The 15090-nt window shown below is 33.7% G+C and overlaps 1 protein-coding gene across 1 annotated transcript; it reads right to left on the reverse strand.

Moving 5' to 3' along the window:
* Nucleotides 1–292: 292 nt before the first annotated feature.
* Nucleotides 293–14492, reverse strand: LOC131146794 (pre-mRNA cleavage factor Im 25 kDa subunit 2). Its single transcript, XM_058096581.1, has 7 exons — nucleotides 14179–14492; nucleotides 13970–14015; nucleotides 7721–7814; nucleotides 7180–7253; nucleotides 6428–6514; nucleotides 6172–6282; nucleotides 293–1110 (listed from the first exon to the last, which is right to left on the reverse strand). Exons 1-7 carry the CDS (start codon nucleotides 14295–14297, stop codon nucleotides 1039–1041), a joined length of 603 nt encoding a protein of 200 aa, XP_057952564.1. The 5' UTR covers nucleotides 14298–14492; the 3' UTR covers nucleotides 293–1038.
* Nucleotides 14493–15090: the final 598 nt, after the last annotated feature.

Below are 15090 nucleotides of genomic sequence, written 5' to 3' on the forward strand. Positions count from 1 at the left end.
AATGACTGTAAAATAAAAGTATAAACACAATACACCCCGCGAGTGATTTCACTAAATATTGCTTCATCTTCTCTCACCTTCTGTTGTATAAAGTATAAACAGCATTGAGTATAAATTCCCCAAAACCAGCCATTACCTACAGAAGCCACTAAAAAGATGTTCTTATATCCTGTCATATAATTTTACACTATGGACCAAGCATCTCCTATTATCACCAACACTGGAACGATAAGTCAAAAAAATGCTGAATTTGTTTTACTTGGCGCAAGCAAAATTCCACGACAATAATTAATGAGACCACATGAAGTTCCTAATAACTGAAGACGTATTCAGGATGTATAATCCCCAAAAACAAATACAAATAATACTCTAGCTCAAGATAGTGTCTTGTTAGCTCCTACAAATTAAGGATGCAACACAATTCCATCACATCACTTAAAATGATAGAAATGGACACATAATCCCCAAAACAAATACACATAATACATTAGCTCAAGAACAGTGCCTTGTTGGCTCCTATAAACCTATGATGCAACATAAATCCATCACATCACTTAAAATGATAGAAAATGGACCCAACAGACTTCCAAAACTACCACACTGCTGAAAACATCACAGCATACAAGAATGCCAAACTTGACACAGGACAGATGAATCCTACTTTCGTCAGCATAACCAGCTGTTCAACTGTTGTTCCGCTGAAATATATAAGCACCACCGGAGCGAAATACAAACCACTTCTATCTATACTGAGCGAACTTCCCCTTCTGTAGTAAACCCACTTCCAGAAAACATAATTACAAAACAATTGACGTGCATTAACGACAGACCTTGTTTGAAGATAGAACCTAAACTAACAAAAGCACAGGCAAACAAAAGTTTGAATCAGCATGAGTACAGTGTAGAACCAAGTCGAACTTGTTTGGTCATCTGCATAAGCTTAGATCCCATTCTGATTAAACAAAAACTCCTCTGAAACCTATCATAAAAGCTCCCTTATGAATCCTACCCTGTGGTAAAACCCTGGATTTCATAAACTCATGCGGTGATCATGTTGAACTGGAATCTGGACAGCTGCTGCGGAATGGTGGATATAACTGGCCCATATCTCTGCACAAAGTACGAAGGGTGTGTGAGCACCACAAAAAAATAAATAAATAAAATTACAAGTAGAAAATTAAATCAATATCATTATAAAAACAAAACAACAATAAAAAAGCCTTTGGTCTCACTAAGAGGGATCATCGGTACAAATTTTTTTCTTCCGTTGCGCTCAATCTAGGTCAACATTCAATGAAAGTTAAAAGATCATCGCCAAAATCCTCTCTTACTAGCTCCTAAGTATATCCCACCCACCCCCTACCTTTAAGCTTTCAAAGCAAATTTTGGTCCTACTCCTGCCATCTAATCTACATTGCAAGTGCCAAAATATCTCAACAGCTTATCCCTTATCTTCGAGACATGATACTCAAGCTTAGGTATGTGTTCAGTCGTTGCGCTTTTTTTTTCATAATATAGCAACACTGCTCATCTGTCTTAATATTCTCAGTTTGGTACCCACGCAATAATAATAAACAATAAACATGAAAACCAAGCCTTAAGTCCCTCTAGGTGGGTTGGCTACAAGAATCTTTTTTCCAGCAATTTACACAATCATGAGCATTTTCCTCCAACAATTTAGGGGCTATCAAATCCTTTCTATCTCATTCAAAGTTATTTTATGCCTACCCCTATCCCTTCTACTGCCACTAAAGGATAATTACTCACTCCTCACCAGTGCACTACTTGGCTTGTTCAAACCATCTAAGACGCCCTTCCTTACCTTATCTTCTATAAGTGCTATACCTAACTTACCACAAATATGTTCATTCCATAATGAATATTTTAAGATTATACTACTCATCCACCTTAGCATTCTCATTTTAACAAAATTTACTCTCTAGATATGTTGTTTCTAGTTGCCAAGCATTCTAATCCATATAGCACAAAGCCTTCTATAGCCCTCTTATAAAACTTTCCTTTTAATTTCAAGTGTATTCTCTGATCATAGAACATGCATGCCCAAAGCACTTCTCCCTTTTACCCGCCCTATTTTAGCTCTTTGAATAACATGTTCTTCGGTTTCTCCTTTAGCTTGCTATTAGATCCAAGTTCCAAGGTATCAAAATCTAGTAGCATCATAAATTTCTTAACCATAAAATCTAATCTTTTCTTACTGATACCATGACTAAAATTACATTACATATAATTGTATACTTATCCTAAAACCTCTAGATTCTAAAGCTTCACTGCATAATTCTAACTTAGATTCTACTTCATCTCTAATTTCATTAATTAAGACAATATCATCTACAAACAACATATTGGGTACTCTAAGTAAGTCTATCCATCACCACTACAAAAAGATATATGCTCAAGGGAAATCCTACACCCATTGTGATTAGAAATTCCCTGGACTCCCTAATAATACTCCTAAAGCTAGTCATTGCTCTATCATACATATCCTTAATGGCATCAATATACCCACCCACTACATACTCCCCCCATTTTTCCCCTAAAACCCACTATAAAACTTCCTTGCGTACCTTATAATAAGCTTTCTCTAAGTCAATAAAAACCATATGTAAGTCCCTCTTCTTTTCCCTAAACTTTTCCATTAATCCTCTTAAAAGATATATAGTTTCTGTAATAGACCTCCCAAGCATAAAATCAAATTAATTTTCTGAAACCCTCGTTTCTAATAACCTTTATTATGTCCTTTATTGTCCTTGTTCAAATTCTTCCATGTATCCTCTTATAACCTTTATTTTCATTTTCAATGTATCTATCCAAATTAGCTCCAACAAATATTTTCTCAATCCAAGATATCCCTTGGATTATACTATCCATATCTTCCCAAAATTATCTTTTGAGTTTTCTGCTAAGCCTACTTGGGGAGCATAAGCACTAATGACATTTGTTGTATCTTGGCCTAAGACTACCTTGACTTTTATGATTCTATCCCCTACTCTTTTTACATCAACAACACTATCTTTTAGGTCTTTATTTACAATGATTCTTGCCCTACTCTTATATTTTTCTTTTTCAGTGTACTAAAGTTTAAATCTTGATTTTTCAATTTCTCTAACTCTCTCCCCAATCAACCTAGTTTCTTTAAGGCAAATTACATTAATTTTTCTTCTAATCATTGCATCAACTATCTCCACACTAGAAAGTATCCCTATTCCCCATATGGCTAATCTAACCCTAGTATCCTCAACTAACTTCTTTAACCGCTCACATCCAAAATGATGTGGGAACCCTAACACATTTGACCTAGCCCACCCTCGCTCATTTTTCACTACACAGGTGGAATAAGTCAATGCATCACTCATAGGGGATGTTCCAACACATAATTAGTAAGGAAAAAGTTTCATGTTGGCTGTTAGCAAGATTTAGGACATTGGGTGCAACACAGCTAAAGTTTATGCAATAATAATAACAATAAGTGGAGGTGGAGGAAGAGGAGGAGGAGGAGGAGGAGGAGGGGAAAGAGATTATGATGAAGCAAAATCAAAAACCAGGATTTCTTTTAGGAAGAAGGTCACTTTTAGGAGTTAAAACTTTAATCCAATGTTCAATAGAGTTTTGATTCTTTTGAACTCTAAATTTGTGCAATCAAAAACACTAGGTATTTGGAATAGATTAATCAAAAATAATTTGCAACTTCGTTAGCATACTCTAATAATGTGTAGATGAATCTATTACTTCTCACATGACAAATTGACATGTATTTATAGTGCAAGTAATTGATGACTTGTCAAGTAAATGTCACAAGTATTGACTCATCTTTTTCTGAATATTCAACATGTCATAAACTAGGAAATACATCAAGTCACTAACTAGTCTATTGCAAATTAAACTAAAAAGAGAAAGGTAGCCCGGTGCACAAAGCTCCCATGTATATCAGGTCCAGGGAAGGGGCGGACCACGATGGGTATATAGTACACAGCCTTAACTTGCATTTTTGCAAGAGTTTGTTTCCACACCTCAAACCTATGACCTCCAAATCACATGACGACAACTTTACCGTTGTGCCTAAGCTCCCCTTTATTGCAAATTAAACTAAGAAATAAAAAAAATTTCTCTAATGTAATTTAATGTCGGCAGCAGCAGCACACTACTACTACTATTATTAGTAGATGCCATGGCAATTTTTTAAAGGATAAATTAAGCAATAAACATATTCACAATAAGCTAGGAATAACACCAGTAGAAAATAAGATAAAAGAGGGGCGACTAAGATGATTTGGGCATTTGAAGCGTAGGCCAAGTAGTGCTCCAATGAGGAGGAATGAGTCAGTTACTATTAATGGTTGTAGAAAGGGTAGAGGTAGAATTAAAATAACCTGAAATGAGGCAGTGAGAAAGGAACTATAGTCCTTAAGGTGGCAGAATTAAGTGCCCTTTATCAGATGAATTGGCAGAAAATGATTTATATAGCCGACCCCACCTAGTTGGACTTAAGGCTTGATGTTGTTGTTGTTGTATGTCAATTTTTTAATGAGTCAGCATAACATGCTATGTTGTTGTTGTTGTATGTCAAATTATTAATGAGTCAGCATAACATACTAGCATATCTCAGTCAGCATCATTTTTCAGAGTACTGCAATTCAAAATGGATTTCAAAATCAGCCATTACCATTACATAAGTAACAGGTGCCTTCCAAAACCATTATGAGAAAAATATCTCATTAAGTCCTAACTCCTAATTTACGTCTATATTGTCTGTTATCATTCACTTCAGTACTGTAACTGCCGCTATGGCCCATGGGCCATTATGGTCCACTACAGGCCATTGCCCCTAGACAGGTTGTTAAGTGCTTAAGTGGCTATGTTTGTGCTTTTCCGAAACATTTCAAACTTTCAAAACTTTAAAGAAAATTTATAATCTACATTCATTGTATTTAGTATCAAACAGTCAAGAATTGAAACTCAAAATGAAGATCAAATTAAGTGAAGATCAACAAATCTTCGTGGGGAGGGGGGAATAAATCATATTATAGAAGTTTTTCTCCTACTGGTTAGAAATTATATTTGTAAAATTCATCTGCATCCTTCAATCGCTAAAAGGATCGAATTAAAACTTAAATGTGAAGGTAGGTAGTCTCTAGTTTTCGCTCCATCCATAACTCTAATCCTTTGACTAAATGATTACACATTAATCTGATTATGCTGTAAGTTATGATGTACAAATATTTTCCATCGTTTATGTTCACTTTTTATTCTTAGTTTAGAATAGATTTATGCACCATAAAATAGTGAGTGGTAACTGCAACATTGCTTTTCTTCCTTTAGCAACAAAAAATGAACAGAACATTCAACATGTTTAGAATACATTGTGTGTAACAATATATATGACATTAGAATGTAAGATTTTGGGGTCAAAACATGCAAATCTAAAATTTGCTGACAAGTTTACTAATGCAATAAACACATTCATGAACACAGTACCATCACGCATCACAGAATCCTAAAGAACCACAACTGCTACACCACAATCATTGAAGTTACACAGACAACCACTGTCAATTAAACCAAGCTATTCACCAAGAAAGGCATCACCCCAACCTTCAAGAGTGACATGATGTGCAGTGTGCACTACTTAGCACTAATTGTTTTAAAAATAAATAATCGTCTATTCACTATTGATTAGAAGTTCTGCCCGCTTTTTACACAATTTGGTACATGCCATATCAAAAACTTGCATGTGTATGTCATCAATGGTGAACAACATGTTTCTTATTTTAAACATCTGAGCATCTCGCATCACCAAACTAATGAGTTGCAAATTGTATTTGGTTGACCAATGTTGACACTCACAAATTAAATGATTGAGGTATCAATTGAACTCTGGTTAAGGTTGAAGTGCCAAAAGTGACATTCGTCCTTTATTTTACTGTAGATAGTTAATTACTATTATGCAATGGACTATTATGATTAGATATATATAGTCAGGAAAAAAAAATGTTTGAGCAGCAATTTTTTTCAATTAAAGGGCATAATCTACATTTCAAAGTCACATCAAGGAAAATCTGCACTTTGGACCTCTGGTAGTTGTCTTAAGCACATCAACAGACCCAAACTCTTGTTTGCTTTATAAAATAGAACAATGCAGAACAGTAATCATACCTGAACATTATCATAGAGTTCAAACAATGGAACAGCAAGAAGTTTCAAATTTTTTGGCACTGCAAAATACTCTCTTTCCGACAAATGAACAACAAAAAGCTTTTTACACTCCTGCAAACCAAAAAGAAGGGAAAAAAAATGACAAAAAACAAAAGTCAACCATCAAATATACTAACTCTGTGAAAAAAAGAAGGCAAATTGCATAGCCAACCACAAGAAAAATGTGCCATGATTTATGCATTCAACAGTTTAATACCTTTGGTTTAGTTATGTGAGGAGGACAGTATGGGTACATTATGGTCTCAAAGTTTGGCCTCCACCAGACAGCCACACATTCACCTATCTGCAACAGATACCACAAGTGACAACAATAAGTATCCAACTAGACATACTGTGAGCTTATCCTACCCTTGAAAGGATTGTGTGTGTGTGTGTGTGTGTGTGTGTGTGTGTGTGTGTGTGTTTGGATAGAAAAAAGAATTCATAAAGGAAGAAGAAAGTAGAAGACAATGAAGAATCCACATAAAACTAAAAAGAAAAGGAGAAGCCATTACCCCCGCCCCCCCACCCTCCCCCACCAAAAAAAAAAAGTCAAAACTACTTGTTAACTTGTCCGACCCTTGAATGCTTGAACAAGACAATGGATGTCAACTAACATTGCCATGAACATATTTCCCTGTTCTACTGGTATTTTGATAAACAGCAGCGATATAGCGTCTCATAAACTTAGATGCACCAATTTTTTAATGAATAATTGTGATACAAAAAATAAACGCTCAAGAGTATCCTTCCCCATAAGCTAGCACACTAAAAAATGCACCAGAACCTACTTAAGTTTCCAAAGAAGGCATAACACATGACACATTCCCAGCAAATATTATATGTATATATTTGTCATTTTTACCACTCACTCCCCAAGGGAATTTCTACATGTTCCCCAATTCCAATATCCATTTCACATCTCTCTACATCACATGCTCACAAACTCAATTGGCCTATAGGGAGCACCTTCCAATCAGGCTGAAGAGCTGGTGAATTAGCAGCAAGCTTGCTCGACAGCTTTCTTTTCAAGCCTTCAATTTCTGCAGTATCAGAGGATAAATGTTAAAAGTACTTATGAACTTCAAAATGAACAAATATCATGGAATCCAACTCCACTATGAAAAGAATAGAAAAATAATGACAAAAACAACGACAATGATGATGATCTACTATTAATTAAGTCAATTGCTATTATGGTGTGGCTCCCTTAAATTCAAGGTTAGTTATTCAGCACATCCTCACAAAATGTTATTTTAAACTTTTAAAGTTTACTGAATATTTTATAAGGCTATAATTGAAATTTTAAATGTGTGAATAAATTTTCTAGAGCAACTCTACTACAAATCATATTTAAGCATTTCACAAATCAAAGTTCTAACTTCTTATTAACTTTATCAAGAGTAACTATATGCTGCATATACACACGTGATTCACACATGCACTTATTCTTCTTCTTCTTCAAGTAGTAATGACCACAGCAATAATGATAGAAAGGGCAATGGCATACCATTTTCCCCTGGCTTAAGACGCCCACCAGGAAGTTTGCAAAATGTGTTTCCAATTTGTAGAAGAAGTATGTGGGGATGATTATGTTCCTGGACCTGCAAGGTCAAGCCAGATATTGAAGCCAAAAAAAGAATGAAAATAAATTAAAAATGAACAGAGGACAAACACACCACTTTTTGTCCACCCAGGGAAGCCAAGATTTAGAACAACATAATGACATCTAAGAGGTGAAAACACCAGACAAAGGAGAGAAATCTAAAACATGAACTAATCATTTCTCACAAGGGCAACAAATTCCACATTTGAACAACTTATGAAGCCCATAGTTGTTAAATCGAGATTTGAATCGTGAATCAAAATTCCAATTTTGGGAATTGAGAATCAACAATCGACTTGAACCATAAGATTCAGAAAATTTTCCAAAAATAATTATAAATGACATGCATATATTGATATTCAAAAAACAAGCAAAATAATACAATACATTTAAATTTTGATAATAATAAAATCATATTTCATGTGTATGCTTTCCCTTAACAAATGAAAAGTAAGAGGATGAGTTAGGAAATATTAATAAAATAATGAACTAAGATTTTTTAAGGTAAGGGATCAAGAAAAAGTAATAAAAATTTGACCTTTTGATGTTTATCAACAATTAAAAATAATAATATCTCATGCATATTCTTTCTTGGATTAAAAAGAAAAAAGTAACTACCTAAAAAAATGATAATAATTGAACAAACTACGAAAAGAACTAACTTTTGAATCTTAACACCACAATGAAACATGAGTACCACCTTAGCCGGTAAGTGTTCCGCCCCTTCTCAACGAGCAATATACCCCTAAAGTGAAGAATGGTTTTGCAAAGGTAACATAAGACCTAAAGTTCTATTTTCTCCTCTTTATAAGCACAAAATTGACATAAATAAGGAAAGGAAGGTAATCATGTAAAAATAAAAGCGATTGAAAAAGAAAGAAATGTTGCTTTGGGGGTTTTAAACTAGTCAGGTTGTTAGGATATGATAAGTTAAGAATCGCATAAATTGAGAGATTAAGATCAATTTGATAGATTCACAAGGTGTATCGATAGATTTAACAACGATTCAGTTAATTTTAGATTCGCTAGCAAAATTCAGATCGATTTGGTGAGGAATTGATACAAGAGTGTGAACCGAATCTTGAATCATAAGATTCTAACTATGATGAAGCCTTTATCAATGACCAGGAAATGAAATTGGCATTACATTTTCCTTGGACAGAACTATGGGTGCAACAAATGTGCAAGTAAAAACAACTCCTCATTGGTGAAATAGAATAATAAAGCAAGTAACGATGGACAATAATGACAAATATTATGATACATACTAAAATATAGAGAACAACAAAATTAAAACAAATGCCCTTTTATTGAAGTTCAAATCTTTTGCTTCAAAGTTCAACCATAAAAGTGAGAGATACTGAAAAATAAAGAGGAACCACTGCAATAGCAAAAGAGCCACAGCAATAACCAGAGAGCCAGATCTGTGATGACAGCCACAAGGTAGCCAGAATCACATGTAAACAGTTTCAAATTGCTGGTGATTAGGACAACAGCTTTGTAATTTGGTGGCAGTCAGTACGACAATAGCAACCACAGGGGCTCACAGCCATTACCAACATTATGGCCTAATGGGTAACTGTTATGTTTGTGAATTCATTTTCTGCAGTATCAAATTTGTTAAAAGCATATATTCACATTATTAGGTCCTAGAATCCAATATGCTACTGTTTTAAATGATTTTTTAGTTTATTTTGATCAATCAACATATATCATATACACGCATCGAATGCTACCTCTTCCTATAATACAAATATTGAAAAGAAAAGGTTTGCCCTTGCTAATTTTCACTACAATATTGACTCTACATGCAATTGCAACTATGAAGTTATAAGTAAAGCATTTTATCAAAAAAACATATTTAAATAAACCAAAACAAAAAGTATAGGATGTTCTAATTTCATACAAGCACATATATACGCAGCTATAGAATATGTTTTTATTTCAGGTTAGGTGTAAGAAGAATATTTTTATAAAAAATAAATACATAAATGAAGGAACTTGCAATGTACAAATGTTTTTAAGTTAAATCAAAGTGCGCAATTTCCATCCTTTGCTTAGCTTGAGTCTGCACTAAAGAAACTACATTTATTTGAAAGCTAGTTATCAAAGAAACACAAACCAAATACAAAGTAAATTAATCTGAAAATGAAAAATTTTTTAAAAAAAAAAGTTCCTATTATAAACCAACTTAAAATTGAGTTCATAAGCTATAGTATAGGAAAAATATTGGGAAAAAAAAAAATCCATTTAGCCATTCAAAGCCAGCCTGTCAATATAACAACTTGTAATGGTCAGAAATTACACGGATGTGGATCAGGGGCCTATGAAACACCACCAAGTAACAGTCTTGGAAGCCACCAATATCATTACATAAGAGGCAACTAATTTTGAAGCTATGTTTTTTCAGGGACTAAAACGGGCAAATAGAAAAATTCAGGTGTTAGGAATTCAATCCACCAATTGGGGCCAATTCTGTACTCAAGACAAAAACGAGAATTTGCACTATAGTTACACGAAGGGGAATTGAGTCAAATGACAGTTGAAGTAGGGACAGGAGAGGGAGGAAGTGCAGCCAGCAGCAGTGAGAGTGGGTTTACAGGTGCAGTGAAGTGAAAAGATGTACAAAAGCCAAAGTTGAGGTGTATAGGTGGCACCTGGGTAAATTATACATAATATAAAAATATATTTATGTAAAAATATGTATGGAAGCATAAAATATTACAATATTTTCAAAAAAACAAAAATTCAACTCCAACATATAAACCAACATAATTACATAAAGTCAATAGCTTAGTATGTTCACGTAACACTGCCAAGGAAGTTGCAATCATCTCTATTTAATAATAAACTCTTACGCCAGGAAACACCAACACTCTGAAAACACGAAGTATCGACACATGTCTGACACCAATACCTGCCTGACACTCCCTGACAAGTGTCAGACACATTTCGGGAATTTATTTATTTATTTATTTATACTTTTGGACACAGGTGAAACACTTCTCGAAACTTCCTGATATCTTTGGGCCACTTCCAAGCACCTCTTGCAACAAAATTCTGCATAATTTACCATGTTTATTTCTATTAACAAAATGAAAAAAAATGAATAAATAAAGAAAATAAGAAGCCTGAGAATCAAGAGGTTCTTTGGCATTAGAATGGTTGAACTTCGGAGCCTTAGCACCACTATGCCATCAATGCGGAGCATCATGGGACCTCCCAGCCAGAGCATTCCCACTCTCTCACTTTCTCTTAGTCATTTTTTTATTTTTATAAATTTCTTTTATGAGCCATGCCTGGTTGCACACCATCATTGTTGGATCAATATTCTGTAGTATGAACATGGTGTTTGTAAAATACTAAAATGTATTAATTACTATGCATGAATAATTCTCATATTTCATTTTAAATCCAAAGTAACTAAACCTTTGTCATATAAAAGAAAAAGCATGCCTAAATTTATATATATTATATTAATTAATTAACGTATTCTTCCCATGTTGCTTCCTCATTTTTCCAAAATTGCCATATAACTATGTTGGTATCATATCATATCCATGTCTCGTGACAGTATCAATGCTTCCTAGCCCGTAAGCACATAACCTAATGTATTTCATGGCTCATGACAATGAGAGCAAGCCTCTGTCAAAGCAAGGTCAAGCTAAATCAAGTTTCCAAGGGTCTTAACAACCAACTTTTAAGCAACACAATGACACCCCTAGATAGGAAAGTATCTGCCATTCAAATTAAGAAATAATATATTAAAAACCTAGTTCCCAGCCTGAAATTCTATTTCTCAAAATCATACAGCTTCCTAAGGCAATCCCATTTAAACCGTAAAAACAGGAACCAACACCACTGCCCTTCTACTGTGCATCACTGACTAATAAAAGCTATTTTTAATCAGGAAAAATCAAGGTAAATCTCAAATGTATTTGCTTTGATGCTAATACCTTAAGGTTATGTTTGGTTCATGATGTCTATTTCTAGGAATAGAATGGTCACAATATATAGGGATTTGAAAGCTTACAAAAGGAAAAACAAATATGGTTAACATAAAGCAAATGGCAATGCAAAAATTTTTATTAATTCATAGGATAGACAATGAATAATTATTCCCAAATTTCATCGTGGAATGTCTATTCCAAATTTTTATTATCCTATCGTATTCAATGTTTGATGGAAAGCACGAAACTTTGCATTCTCATTAGCTTTATAACAACGCCTTTTCTTTTGTAATCTTCCAAATCACAACACAATGGCCATTCTATTCCTAGGAATAGACATTCAGTTAGCCTTAAAGTTTGATTTATTATTATTGTTGCAATGTCCCAGAGAAGGATCCAGAATGGCGAGGAAAAGGATCCGGAATGGCAAGAAATAATAATAATAAAAGTTCAATGGAATCACCACTAACCTATTATTTATCTAAATTCGATTAGTTCACCTAATTACTACTTGTTGATTGGTCTCTATACTAATCCTAAGCCAAGAAACCAATAGTCTCAGTCTGCTTTTACCAAAATTGGGATCGGAAATGTAATCATGCGAGGAAAGGTGCTAGCACCCCCTATAAACCTGTTCTACGAAAGATACCTAATTAACCATTAATTATCCCTAAATTGAATCTAACGATCTTTAATTAACTCCTTAAAAAAATAAATATTTAAAATTCAAAAATAAAAAGTGAAATAAGGTGCAATTTATGACTGTTTAATAAGACCTCCAAATGAGAGGATCCTATTAGATAAACGGCCCTCAAAACTAATATAGATGAGATCTGAAATACCTCTTTACCCTTTGTTTAATCATTGGGACGCACACATACAAAATTATAATATATACAGATAATAATTAAACAAATTGACCCATGTCTTTTGGGTCGGATCTAGGAGTATCCAAGTATGGGTATTAGGATCTCGAGTAATCATATCTGGGTCAACATTCGGGTCGATTGACTTGGACCCGGGTCACGTTGACTCGGGTTTTCGGGTCGGATATGAGTCAACATCTGGGTCTAGATATTCTGAACTAGGGTCAAATACCTGAATTTTGTTTGGTATATTCTAGAAAAATTATTGATTTCTATTTTGTTTAAATTTAAACTCAAAATTCAGCATTGCCATAAATTGAATTAAAAATTAAGCACAAAATTAAAAAGTACCTACCTCTGTTCCTGAATTCTCCACTTTGCAATTTTTTCCTCCTTTTTTCCGAGCCTCTGGAGTCCTTTTCTGCAAAACTTCTGCAATCCAATACCTTTTTATTCCTCTACTTCTCTTTTGAACCTCAAACTCTCCAATTTTTCTTTCTGATTCTCTCAATTCCTTCTCAAATTTCTCAACAAATAATTATTTTCTTTACTCTCACTGAATCTCAGTTTTTGTGTCCATCCTCCTTCTAAAGCCCACTATTTCAAGGCTTGAGGGAGCAATTCAATCAATTCTGATTTGATCAATCAGAATTTAACTGATCAGTCAAAATTAAATTGTACTGATCAATTTATGCTTTCATTAAATCCTAATTTCACCCACATGTTTCTTACAAAAATTTTCACTTGTCTAATTTCCATTTTTTTTCCTTTTGTGCTTGCAGGTTTAAAGACGAAGATGCTGGCCCACTTTGCTTTATTTTCTATTTTTTTACTTTCAATGTAAAAATTCAATTTTCCCTATATTTTCATTTTTCCTTCTTGCATTAATAAACTTTTACCCATTTGTGTTATATAGGTCCCGGACAAAATAGAGTGTCTACAATTATAGCATTTGACAATGAATCCAAAAGAACAAAAAAATGAAAAGAAAAAAAAAAAAAAAGAAAGGAAGCAAGTATGAAGTTCATCACTTTGAAAGCAATGCTAGCGTCATTGAACTGTATATATATATACTGAAGCAAGTCATATTGAATAAGAACTCAAATCTTCTTTATTACTGCTATTACTTCATTCAATGATACACAACTATCTCAAATTATCGCTTTGATCAGGGCAAAAATTGATCAGCCCGCAATTAAGAACAAATTTCGTGCCTCCAAAACCAAAAATTGATCTATTTTTAGATCACAAAAGCAACGAATCATTCCCGAAACCTAAACCAAACAGCAACAAACGAAACATAAAAAATAAAATAAAAAAGAGGCAAATATACGCACCAATAGAATTGCCTCCACGCTCGTTCTCATCCCCTCCTTCATATAGCTGCAACTCAATCAAAACCACCAATTAATAAGCTTTTATACACTGCATTAGTGTTCAAAGCTACACAAATATGAAAGATCCAAACACTAGCAATAGTAAAGGTATAGGGTTTGCGCTAAAACACGATGCTTAAACGCCTAACATGAGAGAGAGAGAGAGATACTTGACTTTCATGCGAGCGAGACGATCAGCGACCGAAGTGTCTTTCTCCATCTTGGGCTCTTTGGTGCCAAATGTGTAGCTTGAGAGAGGGTATGTGTTCACCACCGACGACGTCACCATCTCTCTCTCTATCTCTTTGATTGTTACTCTTCGCTCTTCCCTCCCTAGAATTTGCAGAGCGCAGGCGGAGATGGGTTGAATGCGATGCCCTTTTGTTTGTGAAAGTTCCAGTGACGCAGTTGGCTACTAGCTGTGAGATCGCCGGCCAATCGCTGACCGTCCGTCTTGCGGGTCCATCATGATTTGATGTACTCTGGAAGCTGTAATAATATCGAACGATTATTAAGTGGGCTGTGACCATTACTAACCATCACAGCCGTTGATTTGCAACTTTCTTGCTTGTAACGGTGTAAGCAATGTCATTCGCCTCCCTTGTTTTCGTTTTTTTATTTTTTATTTTCATACAATAAAAAATAAATTACAATTATATTTTTATTTACAATATTATTTTTTTGTTTTTATTGTTGATTTTTTAACTGTTTTTAAAAAAAATTAAAAACTTATATTTTTATTTTTCAATTATTTAAATACCTATAGTCGGAAATACTCAAAAATAATTTTTTTTGTGTTATATCGTCCATCATGTACATGTTTTTTTATTAACTAAAAAAATAATTATATAAATTTAAAATATAATTAAAATTAAAAATGTTTATAAAATTTTACAAATAATAATAAATTATTGAATCTGTTTATGAAATATCTTTCCAATTTTAATTGGTCACGCATAATAAAAATATTCTTGTAAAGTTAATTTTTAAATATAATAATTAAGTAATATAATTATAATGATTGTTATTTTTACTATAATATTTTTTATTTATATTCTTTTAAAAATTTTGTTATTTCAATC

Source organism: Malania oleifera, chromosome 13 (genome assembly GCF_029873635.1).
Source record: "Malania oleifera isolate guangnan ecotype guangnan chromosome 13, ASM2987363v1, whole genome shotgun sequence".
Lineage (NCBI taxonomy): Eukaryota > Viridiplantae > Streptophyta > Magnoliopsida > Santalales > Ximeniaceae > Malania > Malania oleifera.